The 21,033-nt window shown below is 38.7% G+C and overlaps 1 protein-coding gene across 2 annotated transcripts in view; it reads left to right on the top strand.

Annotated features, from left to right (window-relative positions):
* The window catches only part of LOC109563454 (collagen alpha-6(VI) chain-like), a 177,985-nt gene that overhangs the window by 41,138 nt on the left and 115,814 nt on the right, over positions 1-21,033 (top strand). For both annotated transcript variants that reach the window (XM_070796948.1, XM_070796944.1), the window contains exon 2: positions 20,920-21,017. In XM_070796948.1, coding sequence (XP_070653049.1) covers positions 20,951-21,017 — 67 coding nt within the window. In that variant the 5' untranslated portion in view covers positions 20,920-20,950. The remainder of the gene's footprint in view (positions 1-20,919; positions 21,018-21,033) is intronic.

The raw sequence follows: 21,033 nt of genomic DNA, 5'->3' as shown, positions 1-21,033 counted from the left end.
TGTTGCTTCCTGACCTGCATACATATTTCTCACGAGGCAGATCAGGTGGTCTGGTATTCCCATCTTTCAGAATTTTCCATGGTTTATTGTGATCCACACAGTCAAAGGCTTTGGCATAGTCAATAAAGCAGAAATAGATGTTTTTCTGGAACTCTCTTGCTTTTTCGATGATCCAGAGGATGTTGGCAATTTGATCTCTGGTTCCTCTGCCTTTTCTAAAACCAGCTTGAACATCAGGAAGTTCACAGTTCACGTATTGCTGAAGCCTGGCTTGGAGAATTTTGAACATTACTTTACTAGCGTGTGAGATGAGTGCAATTGTGTGGTAGTTTGAGCATTCTTTGGCATTGCCTTTCTTTGGGATTGGAATGAAAACTGACCTTTTCCAGTCCTGTGGCCACTGCTGAGTTTTCCAAATTTGCTGGCATATTGAGTGCAGCACTTTCACAACATCATCTTTCAGGATTTGAAATAGCTCAACTGGAATTCCATCACCTCCACTAGCTTTGTTTGTAGTGATGCTTTCTAAGGCCCACTTGACTTCACATTCCAGGATGTCTGGCTCTAGGTCAGTGATCACACCATTGTGATTATCTTGGTTGTGAAGATCTTTCTTGTACAGTTCTTCTATGTATTCTTGCCACCTCTTCTTAATATCTTCTGCTTCTGTTAGGTCCATACCATTTCTGTCCTTTATCGAGCCCATCTTTGCATGAAATGTTCCCTTGGTATCTCTAATTTTCTTGAAGAGATCTCTAGTCTTTCCCATTCTGTTGTTTTCCTCTATTTCTTTGCACTGATCGCCGAGGAAGGCTTTCTTATCTCTCCTTGCTATTCTTTGAAACTCTGCATTCAGATACTTATATCTTTCTTTTTCTCCTTTGCTTTTCACTTCTCTTCTTTTCACAGCTATTTGTAAGGCCTCCCCCAGACAACCATTTTGCTTTTTTGCATTTCTTTTCCATGGGGATGGTCTTGATCCCTGTCTCCTGTACAATGTCACAAACCTCATTCCATAGTTCATCAGGCACTCTATCTATCAGATCTACGCCCTTAAATCTATTTCTCACTTCTACTGTATAATCATAAGGGATTTGATTTAGGTCATACCTGAATGGTCTAGTGGTTTTCCCTACTTTCTTCAATTTAAGTCTGAATTTGGTAATAAGGAGTTCATGATCTGTTAAGCCTAATTCCTACTTTCCACCATCCTAAGCCATGTATGCTTTTAATTTAGCTGCAACAAATAAAAAATATTTTATCAATGACCCAATATATTTCATTACCTCTCTGGTCCTTCAACTCTCCAAATAGCTGATGTCATTGTTGGCTTTTGTGAATTGTGTCAGTATGGCTGCCCTTCTGTCATTTCAGCCAAATAGAGAAAAAGAGAAACTTGGAGATTAAGAGCCTTTATCCAGAGTTAATGGGTTCAACTGCAAAGAGCAGGAATTCACAGTTGACATTCGTTGAGAAAGAAGATAATTTAAAGAAATAATTTTCAGTAAAAAATAATTACAAACAGATGACCGGGTACATTCTAACACACAAGATAAAATTCCTCCTTCCTCAGAACTTGATAGCATGCAAAGCTTTGCCCCAAGGGAAGCTCTGTGATGTAGTAAAAAAAAAAAGTCCTTGACTCAGAATTCGGGGACTGGCTGGGATTTGGGCAATGTTTAGCTTCTTTAACCCTCACATATTTCTTCTGTAAAGTGGGCATAATAATTCCTGTCAGCCTCACAAGGCTGCTATCAGGATTCAGGGAGGTAATGGCTGTGACAGGACTTGGAAAGGTGCAGAAAATAATTCCTCAGCAAAGGTTACGCCTATAAAAGCCTGTACAAGTATTGAGTCAAAATGTGTTGGGGGGAAAGCAGAGAAAGTAAATACATACCTTCTAGGTCATTCTTGCTGGTGTTTAGTTGCTAATCACATCTGACTCTTTTGCAACCCCATGGACTGTAGCCTGTCAGCCTCCTAGATCCACGGGATTTCCCAGGAAAGAATACTGGAGTGGGTTGCCCTTTCCTCCTCCACGGATAAAATGTGCATCTCCTGTGTCTCCTGCATGGGCAGGTGGATTTTTTTTTTTTTTACCACTGAACCGCCAGAGAAACCCAGGTTATTCCTTAGACAGTGTGTTTTCTAGGTTGCTTTACTTATAAGCTGTCCCACTGTGAAGATGGCAATTACAAGAATAAAAATAATGCTGATAGTAACATGTATTTAATATCAACTGCACAGCAATGCTACACCAACTCCTTTACATGTATCGGTTCATTTAATCCCAACAACAGTTCCTTGAAGTGGCTGTGGCTACAAACACCATTTTATAGTTGAGAAATGGGCTCAAAGGATTTAAATTACTTGCCTGTCCTGCAGTCAGTGGGTCACATGAGCAGGATTTTAATCGTGCAGTCTGATGACAAGAGTCTGTGGGTCTAACTATGGGGCGACACAGCCTAGAGCTGAATCGTGGTGTAACTGGACTGCAACATCAGTGTTTGTGTTGCTGAGTCATCTTTAGTGTAGTGAATCCCTCTGGGCCTCAGGAATTTTTTCTCACTCCCCTGTGCCCTGGTCACACCCTCTCCTGTTCCTACTATTTCCTGCTACTCGACTAACACAGATGTTGTGGTCTATATTGGTTTGGGTGAAACTTGCTGCTGTAGCAAATACACCTCAAAAATGTACACTGGAAAGCACAGTAAGTTACTCTATCACTGATGGATCAGAAGCGGGTGAATACACATGAATACATGAATACACATGTTCATGGGGCAGCCCCTCTCTACAGTCATTCCGACCCCAGGTGGACGTAGCTCCCCTCTCTTCAACGTTTGGCTTTGAGATTGTCTCCATTCGAGCAGGGGAAAGGCATGGAGGGCCACCCTGCAAGGGGCATCGGGCTAATTGAAAGCAGGTGATGTCACTTCTGCTCCCATTCCACTGGCCAGCACTCCGTGGGTAGCCTCTGCAAGTGGGTCTGGGACATGCAGTCCCCAGCTGGCAGCCACAGCTCCATGACATCTCTACAACATGGAGGAAAGCAGTACAGACATTTGGTTAACACCTAGAGGGGTCTGCTACCAGACTCATGAGGCTAGGTGGTTTATCAGGGTGAAAATTTGTTGATCTAAGTTCCTTTATTTGGATCCCGTAAGATGCCATGGTGAGTTATGTATTCGGGGAAAGTTTTTTTTTGATCAAAAGATATTCATGTTTCCTTGTTTCCCATGCCACTAAAATTAAACTTTTCACAGATAACAGTCACAGGGAGAGAAATTTCTCCCTGTAACTCTTCCATATCTGCCCACAACAGATCACTAGGCCCTTGGCTGAACTGCCTTTTTTTTCCCTCTCTTTCCTCTAACTGTATTTAACTTTTAAAATTGGTTACTCTTTTCTATACATATATTGGCTCTCAGGTACACAGATAGGATTAATTCTAAACATTAGTTCATTATACACATTCATCCATAGGTCCTTTCTATTTATTTGCTACTGTGTAATAAAATAACAAACCCATGAAACTCTACCCATGTGAAAACTGGAATATTAACAATAACATATATCTGTAATAAGTTCCCTGTCAATTCCATTCCCCTGCCTCCCACATCCTATACATCCTAGGTCATCTGTTTATTATTCTTTTGCTTTTTTTCCCAATAGATTTTATTTTTAAAAGTAGTTCTAGATTCACAACAAAACTGAACGCAGGTACAAAAAAGTCACAGAGATTTCTCATGTACCCTAACCTCGCCATATGCACATACATAGCACATCAACATCCCCCACCAGAGTGGTACATTGGTTACAACTGATAAATATACATTTACACATTATTACCACCCAGAGTCTATATATTATGGTTCACTCTTAGTGTTGCACGTTTTAAAGTGAAGTCGCTCAGTCATGTCTGACAGTTCTATGTTTAAGTTTTGAGGTTTAAGTTTCTGTGTTTAAGGTTTTGAGAGATCTCAATACTGTTTCTCATAATGACTGCACCAATTTATATCACCACGAACAGTGTACAAGTGTTCCCTTTCTCTATATCAGCAATTTCTTATATCTTGTCTTTTTGATAATAGCCATTCTAACAGGTGTGAGCTGATCTCATTGTGGTTTTGATTTGCATTTCCCTGATAATTAATAATACTGACCATCTTTTCACTTGCGTGTTGGTCATCTGTATGTCTTCTTTGGGAAAATGTCTATTCAGATCTTATGACCATCTCTAAATAGAGTTGTTTGGTTTTTTGGTATTGCATGAGTTCTTTATGGGCTTCCCTGGTGAGTGCTTTATATATTTTGGATATTAACCCCTTATCAGATACATGATTTGCAAGTATTTTCTACCATTGGACAGGTTGCCTTTTCATTTTATTGATGACTCATGAACACCTCACCTCACATATGTATGCAAGAGCTTCTCCAGGAGTAGAATTGTCCGGGCACAGGGCTTGAGAATGTTCACTTTTATAAGATAATGCCAAACTGTTTTCCAAAGTGGTTGTACCAATTTACACTTGCACCAAAAATGTATATGAGGTCTTGCTCATCTATGTCTTGCTCATCTATTAATTTTGTGAGACTTTTAAATTTTTGCTGATTATAAGGTGACATCTCAATGTGATCCTGTTTCATACTTCCCTGAGCATAAATGAATTTGAATATTGCTTCATATGGTTAGTGCCTATATGTTTTTCAGGCAGGTCTATGCTTTCAGTTTATGTTTTTTGCCCAATTCATAGAAATTCTACGAGTATTATATATTTTTAATACCAATTTTTTTTCAAAAGTTTAAACTTTTTATTTTGTATTGGGGATATAGTTGATTAACAATATTGTGGTAGGTTCGGGTGAACAGCAAAGGGACTCAGCCATACACATACATGTATCCATTCTCCCCCAGACCCCCCTCCCATCCAGGCTGCCACATAACAGGGAGCAGAGTTCCTTGTGCTATACCATAAGTCCTTGTTGGTTGTCCATTTTAAATATTGCAGTGTGAATGACCTTCCCAAAGTCCCTAAGTATCCTTTACCTCTGGCAACCATAAGTTTGTTTTCTAAGTCTATATGCCTCTTTCTTTTTGTAAATAAGTTCTTTTGTATCATTTCTTTTTAAATTCCAACTGTAAGGAATGTCATATGATATTTCTCCTTCTCTATCTGACTTACTTCAGTTAGTATGGCACTCTCTAGGTCTATCCTGCTGCTGCTGCTGCTAAGTCGCTTCAGTTGTGTCCGACTCTGTGCAACCCCATAGATGGCAGCCCACCAGGCTCCCCTGTCCCTGGGATTCTCCAGGCAAGAACACTGGAGTGGGTTGCCATTTCCTTCTCCAATGCATGAAAGTGAAAAGTGAAAGTGAAGTCACTCAGTCGTGTCTGACTCTTAGCGACCCCATGGACTGTAGCCCGAGAGGCTCCTCCATCCATGGGATTTTCCAGGCAAGAGTACTGGAGTGGGGTGCCATTGCCTTCTCCACTAGATCTATCCATGTTGCTGCAAATGGAATTATTTCATTCTTTTTAATGGTTGAGTAACATTCCATTGTACATATGTATCAGACCTTCTTTATCCATTCCTCTGTTGCTGGACATTTAGGTTGCTTCCATGTCTTGGCTATTGTAAACAGTGCTGCAATGAACATCTGGGTGCATGTATTCTTTTGGATCATGTTTTTCTCCAGATATATGCCCAAGAGTTGGACTGCAGGCTCATATGGTAGCTCTATTTTTATTTTTCTAAGGAACTTCTATATTGTTCTCCATAGTGCCAATTTACATTCCCACCAAGTGTTAGGAGGGCTCCCTTCTCTCCACATTCTCTCTAGCATTTCTTGTTTGTGGATTTTTTAAGATAGCCATTCTGACCAGTGTAAGGTGACATGTCACTGTAGTTTTGATTTGCATATCTCTAATAACTAGAGATATTGAACATCTTTTCATGTGCCTATTGGCCATCTGCATGTCCTCTTTGGAGAAACTTCTATTCAGGTCTTCTGCCCATTTTATTTATTATTTTTTTTTTTAATTTTTTTTCTTTTTTTTTTTTTTAATGTTTTTACATTACTATACTTTACTGTAAGGGTTTTACAGTAATGTTGACTTCCAGCTATATGGACATTTATAAGTATTCGTTTATTATTGTTGGGGGACTGATATAGTCAGTATGATCTTGTTCTTTGGGAATTATTAGAATTTTATCAGTCAGTTGGGTTCTTTACAAGAATATATACTTCCTACTTATTGAATAAATCTATGTAGATATGTGTGTTTACAATATATAAATAATATATGTGGCATCTATAAAACTTTATATCCAATAATACATTTTATACATGAGTTTAAGCAAATTAATCCTCCTACTCTTCTGCCCATTTTAAAGTGGGTTATTTGTTTTGATGCTGTTAAGCATCATAAGCTGTTTGTAAATTTTGGAGACTAATCCCTTATCGGTCACTTTATTTGCAAATATTTTCTCCCTATCTGAGGGTTGTTTTTTGCTTTGTTTATAGTTTCCTTTACCATGAAAAACCTTTTGAGTTTAAGTAGTTCCCATTAATTTTTTCCCCCCATTATTCTAGGAGATGGATAAAAAAAAAATGTGGCTGTGATTTGTGTCATAAAGTGTTCTACCTATGTTTTCCTCTAGGAGTTTTATAGTGTCCAGTCTAACATTTAGGTCTTTGATCCATTTTGAGCTTATTACTGTGTATGGAATTAAAGACTAATCTAACTTCATTTTTTCACATGTGGCTGTCCAGTTTACTCAGTACTGTTTGTTGAAGAGACTGTCTTTCCAATATTGTGTAGTCTTGCTTCTTTGTCATTGATTAATTGACCATGGGTGCTAATGCTAAGTCACTTCAGTCGTGTCCGACTCTGTGCAACCCGGTAGACAGCAGCCCGCCAGGCTCCCCTGTCCCTGGGATTCTCCAGGCAAGAACACTGGAGTGCGTTGCCATTTCCTTCTCCAATGCATGAAAGTGAAAAGTGAAAGTGAAGTTGCTCAGTCGTGTCCAACTCTAGCGACCCCATGGACTGCAGCCTACCAGTGCATGGGCTTAATTCTGAGTTTTCTATCCAGTTCCATTCATCTATATTTCTATTTTTATGCCAGTACCATACTGTTTTGATGACTAAAGCTTTGTAGTATAGTCTGAAGTCAAGAAGCCTGATTTCTCCAGCTCCACTTTTCTTTCAAGATTGATTTGGCTATTTGGGATCCTTTGTATCTCCATACAAATTTTGAGATTTTTTTTATTAGTTCTGTGAAAAATGCCATTGGCAATTTGATATAGATTGCATCAAATCTATAGAATGCCTTCAGTAGTATAATCATTTTGACAATATTGATTCCTCCAATCAATAAACATAGTACATATTTCCATCTGTTTATGTCTAATAAAATAGACAGCCTGGAAGAAATGGACAAATTCTTAGAAAGGTAAAGTCTCCTGAGACTGAGGCAGAAAGAAATAGAAAATATTAACAAACCAGTCACAAGCACTGAAATTGAAACTGTGATTAAAATCCTCCTAGCAAACAAAAGTTCAGGATCTTACAGCTTCACAGGCAAATTTTATCAAACATTTAGATAAGAGCTAACACTGATCCTTCTGAAACTGTTCTAAAAATTTGTAGAGGAAGGAAAACTTCCAAACTCATTTAATGAGGCCACCATCACCCTGACACCAAAACCAGACAAAGACAGCACAAAAAAGAAAATTACAGGTCAATAACACTGATGAACATAGATGCAGAAATCCTCAGCAAAATACTGGGCAATCTAAATCCAACAATACATTAAAAAGATTTTACAGCATGATCAAGTGGGATCATCCCAGGAATGCAAGGATTTTTCAACATCTGCAAATCAATCAATGTGATATACCACATCAACAAATTGAACAATAAAAAACATACAATCATCTCAATAGATGCATAAAAAGCTTTTGACAAAATTCAGCACCTATTTACAATAAAAACACTCCAGAAAGTGGGCGTAGAGGGTACATAACTCAACATAATAAAGGCCATATATGATAAACCTACAGTTAGAATCATACTCAATAGTGAAAAGCTGAAAGCATTCCCTCTAAAATCAAGAACAAGACAAAGATGTTTACTCTCAACCACTTTTACTCAACATAGCTAGATACAGCAATCAGAGAAGAAAAAGAAGTAAAGAGAATCCAAACTGGAAAAGAAGTTAAACTGTCTTTGTGTGCAGATGACATGATACTATACATAGAAGATCCTAAGGATGGGACCAGAAAACTACTAGAACTCATCAGTGAACTTGGTACAGTTGCAGGTTACAAAATTAATTCACAGTAACCTGTTGCATTTCTGTACACTAATATTGAAAGATCAGAAAAAGAAATTCAAGAAACAATTCCATTTACCATCACATCAAAAAATAAAATAAAATACTTAGGACTAAACCTACCTAAGGAGACAAAAGACCTGTACTCCAAAAAGTATAAGATGCTGATGAAAGAAATCAAAGAAGACATAAACAGATGGAAAGATACAAATTCTTTATCAGTATTGTGAATATGTTTCCAATATGTACACATTTAACATTTTAGCAAGGTTATGCTCAAAATCCTTCAAGGTAGGCTTCAACAGTATATGAACTGAGAACTTCCATATGTACAAGGTGGATTTAGAAAGGCCAGAGGAACCAGAGATCAAATTGCCAACATCAGTTGGATTATAGAAAAAGCAAGGGAATTCCAGAAAAACATCTACTTCTGCTTCATTGACTATGCTAAAGTCTTTGATCGTGTGGGTCACAGAAAAACTGTGGAAATTAAAAAAAAAATAGGAATACCAAACCACCTTACCGACATCCTGAGAAACTGGTATTCAGGTCAAAAAGCAGCAGTTAAAATCAGACATGGAACGATGGACTGGTTCAAAATCTGGGAAGGAGTACATCAAGGCTGTATATTGTCACCCTGCTTATTTAACTTACATGCAGAGTACATCATGCAAAATGCCAAGCTGGGTAAATCACAAGCTGGAATCAAGATTTCTGGGAGAAAGATCAACAACCTCAGATATGCAGATGATACCACCCTTATGGAAGAAAGTGAAGAGGAACTAAAGAGCTTCTTGATGAAAGTAAAAGAGGAGAGTGAAAAAGCTGGCTTAAAACTCAACATTTAAAAAACTAAGACCATGGCATGTGTTCCCATCACTTCATGGCAAGTAGATGGGGAAACAGTGACAGATTTTATTTACTTGGGCTCCAAAATCACTGCAGACAGTGACTGCAGCTATGAAATTAAAAGACGCTAGCTCCTTGGAAGAAAAGCTATGACAAACCCAGACAGTTAAAAAGTAGAAACAACACTAATCAAAGCTATGGTTTTTCCAGTAGTCATGTATGGATATGAGAGTTGGATGATAAAGAAGGCTGAGCACCATTGAGCACCAAAGAATTGATGCTTTTGAACTGTGGTGTTGGAGAAGACTCTTGAGAGTCCCTTGGACTGCAAGGAGACCCAACCAGTCAATCCTATAGGAAATCAACCCTGAATACTCATTGGAAGGACTGATGCTGAAGCTGCTCCAGTACTTTGGCTACCTGATGTGAAGAATTGACTCATTGGAAAAGACCCTGAGGCTGAGAAAGATTGAGGGCAGGAGGAGAAGGGGACAACAGAGGATGAGACAGAGAATGGCATCACAGATTCAATGGACATGAGTTTGAGCAAACTCACAGTGAAGGACAAGGAAGCGTGGTATGCTGCCATTCACGGGGTCACAAAGAGTTGGATACGACTTAGTGACTGAACAATAGCAAAGCAAGGTTGAAAATATATCCACCTAAATTAATACAAAATACTAGTTTTTACCTAATATTTTAAAGTTTTGTTTTTAACATTTAAGAACTTTATCCCTCTGTAGTTGACTTTTGTATACAGTGTGAAAGAGAGATCCAGTTTCACTTATTTCCATGTAAATAACCATTTCCCTCCCACCCCACTGGTTTACCAAGGCTATTAGAGGCATGTCATCTCTGGACTGTCTATTCCATTCCCTTGGTATATTGTTGTTCAGTAAAATTGTATAAACTTTGCTATCAACCCTTTCAGTTCAGTTCAGTCCAGTCGCTCAGTTGTGTCCAACTCTTTGTGACCCCATGAATCGCAGCACACCAGGCCTCCCTGTCCATCACCAACTCCCAGAGTTCACTCAAACTCATGTGCGTCGAGTCGGTGATGCCATCCAGCCATCTCATCCTCTGGTGTCCCCTTTTCCTCCTGCCCCCAATCCCTCCCAGCATCAGAGTCTTTTCCAATGGGTCAACTCTTTGCATGAGGTGGCCAAAGTACTGGAGTTTCAGCTTTAGCATCATTCCTTCCAAAGAACACCCAGGGCTGATCTCCTTTAGAATGGACTGGTTGGATCTCCTTGCAGTCCAAGGGACTCTCAAGAGTCTTCTCCAACACCACAGTTCAAAAGCATCAATTCTTCAGCGCTCAGCCTTCTTCACAGTCCAACTCTCACATCCATACATGACCACTGGAAAAACCATAGCCTTGACTAGACAGACCTTTACATATTACATATTTTAACGTTTTTTGGGGAAGAGGGTATTTGACGTTGATGCTATGTTAACATGACTCTTCTAAAAGAATTATTAAGTTTTCTGGTTCCTTATTGTATATATATGGAAACACAATTGGCTTTTATATCTTGATGTTATGTGAAGACACCTTGAATACTTGTTATTTTTAATAACTTGTCTAGAGATGTAGACAGTCATATCACTTGTAAACAGTGACAATTTTATTCATTCTTATCCTCTTTTTCACCCTTCAGGCTTTAATTTCGCCAGAACCTCAAAGTAAAGGAGGACCACCCCTATGCTTCTTCATTTTAGAGAGAGTATTTCTAATATTTTCCCATTAGGCTGGTTATCTATTGCATATTTTAAATATATATCCTCTACCAAGTTAAGCTTCCTTCTATTCCTAGTTTACTAAGTTTTTGTAAAATTATGAATTAAGTGGTTTTCCTTTCATATTTACAGTTTATCTCCTTTAGTGTGTTGATGTGGTAATTAGGTATTTTCTAATTTTTTAGACCATATTCGGTCCTTTAAAAACTTTTTAATATACTTTTCCTCAATACTGTATGTTTATACAGGACTTCCCTGGTGGCTCAGATGGTACAATTATAAATGTACTTTCATTTGCTGTTATTACAAAATATGGACTATATTCCCTTTGAGCCTGTCTTACACTTGTGCCTCCCATTCCTCCCACCATGTTGTGCCCCCTCCCAAGTGGTAACCAGCAGTTTGTTCTTTGAGTCTGCATCTTTTTTGTTATACTCACTAGTTTGTTGCATTTTTTAGATTTTACACACAAATGATATCATACAGTATTTGTCTTTCTCTGTCTGACTTACATTACTTAGTCTAACGCCCTGCAAGTCCATTCATGTTACTGCAAATGGCAATATCTCATTCTTTTTATGGCTGAGCAGTATTCCATATATATATATATATATCACATCCTCTTTATCTGTTCATCTGTTGATGGGCATTTCGATTGCTTCCATGTCTTGGCTTGTAAATAATGCTGCTGTGAACACTGGGGTGCATGTATCTTTTTGAATTAGTGATTTGTTGTTTTGAATATATATCCAAGAATGGAATTTCTGGGTTATATGGTAGTTTTATCTTTGTTCTTTGGGAAACCTCCATACTATTTTCAATAGTGGCTGAATCGATTTATATTCCTACCAACAGTGTACAAATGTTCCCTTTTCTCCATATCCTCACCAACATTTGTTATTTGTGTTCTCTTTGATGATGGCCTTTCTAAACAAGTGTGAAGTGCTAGTCTTGTTGTGGTTTTGGTTTGCATTCTCTGATGACTAGCAGTGTTGAGCATCTTTTCATGTGCTTTTTGGCCATCTTCATTTCTTCTTTGGAAAAACGTATTTTCTAATTTTAAAAATCCTTGCATATCTGACATAAACCCAACTTGATAATGGTGTATTGTCTTTTTTATACACTAAAGGAATTGAATTGCTAGTGTTTTACTTAGGAATTTTTTGTGTTTATACTCATGAATAAAATGGATCTTTAATTTTCCTTTCTCTTACAGTACTTAACTGGTTTGCATATTGAGATTTTACTGGTTCCATGTAACTGAAAGGATGAATATTCATCTTTTTCTAATCTCTGAAATAATTTATAAAAGTTTCAGATGATCTGTTTCTTAAAAGTTTGGTGGAACTTACCAATAAATCCATCTGGGCCTGGGATTTTCTTCCTGTAAATATTTTAAAATACTGTTTCAATTTTTTACAAGTCTTTGCCTTATTTATTACAGTTATGTCTTCTTTTTCATTTATACAATTACTAAATTATGCCTTCTCTCTTTATTTTTATTTTGATCAGTCTATTGTGAGGTTGATGTTTTCAAAACTGAATTTTCTTTATATATTTTTAATTGAATTTTATTTTTTTTATTATTTTTAATTTTATTTTATTTTTAAACTTTACATAATTGTATTAGTTTTGCCAAATATCAAAATGAATCCACCACAGGTATACATAAAACTTAAAATTAATCAGTAAATGAAAATCAATTAATTTCAATTAATTTTCTTTTACTTTTCCATTAATTTAAACTTAATTTTCTTTATAAATTCAGTTTATATTTTAAATTGCATTTTAAACATTATAATTAATTAATTAATTTCAATTAAAAACTATACAGGCAATCTCTGAAAGTATTTTATGTTTGCTTTATAATTTGCTGATTTCTGCTCAAATTTTAGTACTTTAGTCTCTCTGGAGTACTTTTGGATTTATTCTGTAATTTTTCTAAGTTGGGCACTTCATTCCTAGTGGATCTGCCTCCTTGAAACTGAGTCCCCTCAGGTTTATGTCATGGGATCTAGGAGGATCCCAGCATCTTTAGACCTAGAAAGGATCTGTAGTCAAGATAGGCTCCTCCTCTGGCTGGAGTGAGCCCCTCCCACACAGAACCTACAGGGGTTCTAGGGCAGCTTCCTCCACAGGATTGTTTCAGAAGGTGGGCTCAGTATTTCCTTGTGTTCTTAGCTTAATTATCTGTGGTTTTTTTCCCCCCTTCTAGTAATCCCATGGATGGAGGAGCCTGGTAGGCTGCAGTCCATGGGGTCGCTAAGAGTCGGGCACAACTGAGCAACTTCACTTTCACTTTCCACTTTCATGCATTGGAGAAGGAAATGGCAACCCACTCCAGTATTCTTGCCTGGAGAATCCCAGGGACGGGGAGCCTGGTGGGCTGCCATCTCAGGGTTTGCACAGTCAGACACGACTGAAGTGACTTAGCAGTACTATTTACTAGATCACAGAACGGTTCCCTGTGTGGAGCTGCTAGAATTTAGAGAGAATATAGCTCTTGTGCCTCAGATGAGAAGCGTACAGAAGTGAAGTGTATCTGAAGTCACACAACAGTTTAGAGACTTCAAGAACCCAGGTCATGAGACTCTATAGCCAGAGCTCTTTCTGATGAGCCGAGCGCCCCTCAACAGAGAAGAGTGTGCATTTTATAGTGTCGAGGGCACCTGCATGACCTTGTTCAAGTATGACCTCCACGCATAGCCTCTTTCTGTGTTTCTAGAAAATGCACTTGGGGGAAGTGTGACATGAACAGTAACTGAGTTGGGCCGCAAGCGCTCGCTCACGTGCTCTGTTTTGCTCACCATCACCGATTCAGTGTGTATTTGTTGCTGCTGTCTGCCAAGGATTTATCCCACAGCATTTCAACATGAACTTAACTCTCACTTTGAATATTTTTCTTTTTAGTTTTTGACTTGTAAGAAGGGACGAAGGGAAACTGTGAGGAGATGAGGCATTTACTAAGCAAACAATCATTTGTCTTGAACTTTGTGACACAGACCCAGCATTGTTTCTTATAATACAGAAGCTGACAGTATTCTTGTTTCTGAAGAAAAGTAAAATTGGTACTCAGAAATGATGTTTTCTGGATGCTCATTTAAAAGGAAATAAATGGCATTTATCTTTATTCTGCTGAAGTCTTTTTTGTATCCCATACTGATTTTTAATATTGTGAATTGGCTCATAGGGGCAGAGATCTCCCTGAAGCCCCTGGTTCTTCATAGCCTCAGCAGAAGTGTTGCACGAGTTCTAAATATTCTGGGTGTGGAGCCAAAGACTGGGTGACTGTATTGCTTTTGCAGCTGTAGTTTAAATTAGAAACATTCTACCTTCTCAACAGAAAGTTTAAAGAGATCCAGATTTTTTCACTCTATTTTTCTAAAATGAGTTATTATTAATATACATTATGTTAGTGTAAGGCATACCACATAGTGATTTTTTAACTTTTATACATTATGAATGGTCATTACTGCAAGACCGGTTACTGTCCGTCACCAAAGTAGTTATGATGTTGTTGACTATTGTGTATACATTACACCCTGTGACATTAATTTTATAGCTAGAAGTTTGTATCTCTTACTCTCCTTCCTCTATTTCATCTGTTCCCCACCTCCAGCTTCCCTTGGGCAATAACGAGTTTGCTCTCTGTACTGAGTCTGTTGCCATTTTGTTTTGTTCATTTATGGTTTAGATTCCACATAAAAGTGAACGTGAAGTCGCTTAGTCGTGTCTGACTCTTTGCAACTTATGGACTGTAGCCTACCAGGATCCTCTGTCCATGGGATTTTCCAGGCAATAGTACTGAAGTGGATTGCCATTTCCTTCTCCAAGGGATCTTCCCAACCCAGGGATCGAACCTGGGTCTCCCGCATCGTAGACAGAGGCTTTACCGTCTGAGCCACCAGGGAAGTCCTACATAAAAGTGAAATCAGACAGTATTTGTTTTTATCCATCTTAATCTAAACACAGAATAATGGATAAACAAGATGCACATATACAATGAAATGTTACTCAGCCATAAAAAAGAGTGGACTCTTGCTATTTGCAACCACATGGATGGACCTTGAGGCTATAATGCTCAAGGTTTGGAGACCCAAATTTTTTTTAAGGTTTCTCTTAAAGTGTTTAACTTTGGAAAAAGTATATTAGCCCAGTTTGCTCAAATCAGAATGCTGCTGCTGCCGCTAAGTCGCTTCAGTCGTGTCCGACTCTGTGTGACCCCATAGACGGCAGACCACCAGGCTCCCCTGTCCCTGGGATTCTCCAGGCAAGAATACTGGAGTGGGTTGCCATTTCCTTATCCAATGCATGAAAGTGAAAAGTGAAAGTGAAGTCGCTCAGTTGTGTTCGACTCTTAGAGACCCCATGGACGGCAGCCCACCAGGCTCCTCCATCCATGGGATTTTCCAGGCAAGAGTACTGGAGTGGGGTGCCGTTGAGTAGAGTACTAAAAATTCTAATTAAAGAGATTTGTACTTTTGAGACTGTTTCTAAAATAAGAAGTGATCAGACTATTGCTATATTAACATGGGGTGCACCATGAATTTAAGTTTTATGTTATTACTCTAAATACTATCTCCTTCATTCTCCCCTCATTCCTTTGAGTATTTACAATTTTGATTTTACATAATTAGGTATTTAAAAAATTTAAGAATGTAAGCCCTGACTGTGTCTGGTAAAAGAACAACATACAGATTATAGGCAGTGCATCATGTGGTAAGAATGGACTCACGCTTGCCCTGCATTAGCCTGGGGATTCAGTCTTCCTGCTCTCCCTGCTAGCCCTTTGTGCGCTTTGTCACACTCCCAAAGCAGTGCACATGAAACCCCAAGAGCCCCTTCCGCTGGTCTCCACATTGTACATAGAGCCTTACAGTACACTAGATTTTGCATTCCATTTAAAGGTTCAAAAAATTGTTTGACAAGATGCTATCTGAAAGAACTCAACTTTCCAGAAGATGGCAAGATGGAACATTGACATCTTAGGAATCGGTCAACTAAAATGGACAGAATGGGCGAGTTTAATTCATATGGCCATCGTATCAACTACTGTGGGCAAGTGTCCCTTAGAAGAAATGTAGTAGCCCTCCTAGTCAACAAAAAGACCAAAATGCAGTACTTTGGTGCAATCTCAAAAACAGCAGAATGATCTTAATTCATTTCCAAGCCAAACCACTCAGCATCACAGTAATCCAAGTCTATGCCTTAACCACTAATGTGGAAGAAGCTGAAGTTGAATGGTTTTATGAAGAGCTACCTTCTAGAACTAACACCAAAGAGAGAGAGATGTCGTTTTCATAGTAAGGGATTATAATGAAAAAATAGGAAGTCAACAAGTTAGGCCTTGAAGTACATAATGAAGCAGGGAAAAAGCTAACAGAGTTTTGCCAAGAGAATGTACTGGTCATAGCAAATACCCTCTTCCAACAATACAAGGACAATCTACACATGGACATCACCAGATGGTCAATACCAAAATCAGATTGATCATATTCTTTGCAGCTGAAGATGGAGAAGCTCTATACAGTTCAAAAACAAGACCTGGAGCTGAGGGTGGCTCAGATCATAAGCTCCTTTTTACAAAATCTGGGCTTAAATTGAAGAAAGGAGGGAAAACCACTAGGCCATTCAGGTATGACCTACATCAAATCCTTAGGATTATACAGTGGAGGTGATGGATAGATTCAAGAGATTAGATATGATAGACAGAGTGCCTGAAGAACTATGGACTGAGGTTCATAACATTGTACAGGAGGTGGTGACCAAAACCATCCCCAAGAAAAAAAATGCAAGAAAACAAAGTTAGCTGCCTGATGAGGGCTTACAAAAGCTAAGCAAAGGAGAGAAGCAAAAGGCAAAGGAGGAAGGGAAGAGAGACAAACCCACTGAATGCAGAGTTACAGAGACTATCAGGGAGAGATAAGAGAGCTTACTTAAGAGAACAATGCAAAGAAATAGAGGAATACAATAGAATAGGAAGGCTACAGATCTCTTCAGAAAATTAGAGATACCAAGAAAACATTTCATGCAAAGATGGGCACAATATAGGACAGGACCGAGAAGGACCTAACAGAAGCAGAAGATATTAAGAAGAGGTGGCAAGAATACATAGAAAAACTTTGCAAAAAAAGGTCTTAATCACCTGGATAATCACATTGGTGTGATTACTCATCTAGAGCCAGATATCCTGGAATGTGAAGTCAAGTGGGCCTTAAGAAGCATCACTACAAACAAAGCTGCTGGAGGTGATAGAATTCCAGCTGAGCTATTTCAAATCCTAAAAGATGATGCTGTTGAAGTGTTGCACTCAATAGGCCAGCAAATTTGGAAAACTCAGCAGTGGCCGTGGGACTGGAAAATGTCAGTTTTCATTCCAATCCCAAAGAAAGGCAATGCCAAAGAATGTTCAAACTACCATTCAATTGTGCTCATTTCATATGCTAGCAAGGTAATGTTCAAAATCCTTCAGGCTAGGCTTCAACAGTACAAGAACTGAGAACTTCCAGATGTATAAACTGAATTTTAAAAAGGCAGAGGAACAAGAGATCAAATTGCCAACATCTGTCGATGTTGTAGAGAAAGCACTGGAGTTCCAGAAAAAACATACTGCTTTATTGACTGCTAAAGTCTTTGACTGTGTGGATCACAACAAACTGTGGAAAATTCTTAAAGAAATGGGAATATCAGTCTTCTGAGAAACCTGTATGCTGGTCAAGAAGCAACAGTTAGAACCAGACATGGAACAGTGAATGGACTGGTTCCAAATTGGGAAAGGAGTACATCAAGGCTATATATTGTAATCCTGTTTATTTAACTTACATGCAGAGTACATCATGTGAAATGCTGGGCTGGTTGAATCAAACTAGTTAATCCTCAAGGAAATCTACCCCAACTATTCATTTGGGAAGACTGCTGCTGAAGCTGAAGTTCCAACATTTTGGCCACTTGATGTAAAGAGTTGACTCATTGGAAAAGACTCTGACGCTGGGAAATATTGAAGGCAGGAGGAGAAGGGGCTGACAGAGGATGAGCTGGTTGGATGGCATCACCGAGTCAATGGACATGAGTTTGAGCGAGCTCCGGGAGACAGTGAAGACCAGGAAGCCTGTTGTGTTATAGTCCGTGGGGTCGTAAAGAGTCAGACACAACTTAGTGACTGAATGACGACAACAGTATGACCACCTTCATGGGGGACTTTCCAGATGCTACATGCTGTTTGTGTCCTTACCTAACCCTCATTTTTCTATCCAGGTTTTAACTTGCATTCAGTGCTATTTTCTTCCATCTGTTATTTATCCTATTGAGCAACCTAAAGCTTCTTCTCTTATCTCTCATAACTCCTAAAGATAGCACTCATTTATGAAGTTCATAATGTAAACAGATGAGAAGTGAACAATATAAAGCTCTGATTTGAAAAGCAAAAATAAAAAGGCATGAAAACAAATACCAGTATCCCTTCAGTCAGTCAGTTCAGTTGCTCAGTCTTGTCCAACTCTTTGCGAGCCCATGAATTGCAGCATGCCAGGCCTCCCTGTCCATCACCAGCTCCCAGAGTTTACTCAAACTCATGTCCATCGAGTCGGTGATGCCATCCAGCCATCTCATCCTCTGTCATCCCCTTCTCCTCCTGCCCCCAATCCCTCCCAGCATCAGGGTCTTTTTCAATGAGTCAACTCTTTGCAAGAGGTGGCCAAAGTATTGGAGTTTTAGCTTCAGCATCAGTCCTTCCTATGAACACCCAGGACTGATCTCCTTTAGGATGAACTGGATGGATCTTCTTGCAGTCCAAGGGACTCAAGAGTCTTTTCCAACACCACAGTTCAAAAGCATCAATTCTTCGGCATTCAGCTTTCTTCACAGTCCAACTCTCACATCCATACATGACCACTGGAAAAACCTTAATACTTAGGAAAAAGAAGACATAGAACCAAAAACTTGGAGACACTTTTTGTGCTAATAATATTTTTTGATATTTTATATAGAATGAATAAGCAACAGGGCCCTACTGTACAGCATTATTGTTCAATAAACTATAATGGAAAAAGGATAAGAATATATATATATATATATATATATATATATATATATATATAACTGAATCATTTTGCTGTATAGCAGAAATTGACACAATATTGTAAATCAGCTATCCTTCAATAAAATACATTTTAGAAAAATAATATTAGTTTGGGATGCAGAGGAACTGAGTGCTACAGTCCACATTTTGAATCAGAGTGATTTGGGTTTTAGTCTTAACTAAGGCCCATTTTATCCATGTATCTTGAATCACATTCCCCTTTATGAATTTGATTCCTTATCTGCATAATAGGGACAATAAGATGACCTGCTTATAGGTTTGCTATCAATATCAAACAGGAGAACACGTGTAAAGCTGCCGGGACAGGGCGTGGCACATGGTCAAGGCTGACCAGAGAATTTGTACAGAGAGTATGACTTAATTTTCACTTTGGGCAATCCACGTTTGGGCTAAACTTTCTCTTAATGAGAGGATGGACTGAATATAACCTCTTAAGGGCCCTTTCCAGATTTCTGATTTCCTCTGAAACAGAATGGATAAACTGACTCACAGCCTGAAAAGTTTATATCATCCAAAGTTCCTATGAAGGAAAGAACAGCATCCCAAATTCCAGAATGTCAGAGGGACAATGGAGTAGGTGAGGAAATGGTGATGGAATTTTTTGTGGCAAAGTTCCATTTTCTGAAAGGGTGAAATATTACACAACAGGAGACTGCCTGACAAAGGAATGAGATAGCCACATGTATCAAACACATGTTTGGGTAAGAATTAAGCAGGAAAGAGAAGATGAATGAGTGAATGAATGAGCCCAACCTGCTTAATTATCAGATTTATTGTCAATATCTTCAATATCCTATTTTATCCCATGAAATGAAAACTCAAGGTGGCTGAAAATGTTTTCAGTTCAGTTCAGTTCAGTCACTCAGTCGTGTCTGACTCTTTGCAACCCCATGAATCGCAGCATGCCAGGCCTCCCTGTCCATCACCAACTCCCGGAGTTCATTCAGACTCACGTCCATGGAGTCAGTGATGCCATCCAGCCATCTCATCCTCTGTCATCCCCTTCTCCTCCTGCCCCCAATCCCTCCCAGCATCAGAGTCTTTTCCAATGAGTCAACTCTTCTCATGAGGTGGCCAAAGTACTGGAGTTTCCGCTTTAGCATCATTCCTTCCAAAGAAATCCCAGGGCTGATCTCCTTCAGAATGGACTGGTTGTATCTCCTTGCAGTCCAAGGGACTCTCAAGAGTCTTCTCCAACACCACAGTTCAAAATGTTTTAGGCCAAATTAGAATCAGAAAGCCCTTGATTCATATGGTTATAAGTAGTTGGAAGCAAAAAGGTGCAAACTGTGTCATTCTGAGGAGCAAGACATCGTATGGAATATGGAGGATCACTACTTATTGCTTTATGTCTTCTCTCAAATGTAAGAATAAAGGGAAATGGTTACTTGCTAGTTATGTAGGAAACGGAGTAAATAGAATTTTGACCACATCTATAAATACTTCTCAAATATGAAACATAACTACCTGTTCATGGTGGAAAAACTGCAAGTCAGGTCTTAGACTGTGTCCTAACTGTGAACTCTAAATTGTCTGTGTAATGAGTGGACAGAGGATGAGACGGGGGAAAATAATTACAAGGAGCACATAATATTGATGGAACTAGAATGCATCTGGCTACTTCCATTGACTATCCAAAATCACATGTTTCTACATGGTCTGGGGGCCAGAAGAAACTGTTTTATGATTCTGTAAATGTTGGTGGTTCCACAACCACAAACACAGATTTTTCCACAAAGCACAGATCAAATAGTCAAGGAACCTCAGAAATTCCTCGTCTTCTGTTGCACTGAATTTCTTATGTAATTTTGTGTGCTCATATGTGTATGGGTCTTGATTTCTAAGTAATATCCACAACAATTTTACATGTTTATGTTTTTGCCTTTTCAGATTTCCAGCTGGCAGTTTTTCAGGTTAAAAGATGAAAATGCTGCTCATTTTGTTCCTTATAATAATTTGTTCCCATGTTTCTGTCAACCAACATTCTGGTAAGGAAAATAATGA

Source organism: Bos indicus, chromosome 1 (assembly GCF_029378745.1).
Source record: "Bos indicus isolate NIAB-ARS_2022 breed Sahiwal x Tharparkar chromosome 1, NIAB-ARS_B.indTharparkar_mat_pri_1.0, whole genome shotgun sequence".
Taxonomy (NCBI): domain Eukaryota; kingdom Metazoa; phylum Chordata; class Mammalia; order Artiodactyla; family Bovidae; genus Bos; species Bos indicus.
This window is presented reverse-complemented; position numbering and strand designations above follow the sequence as displayed.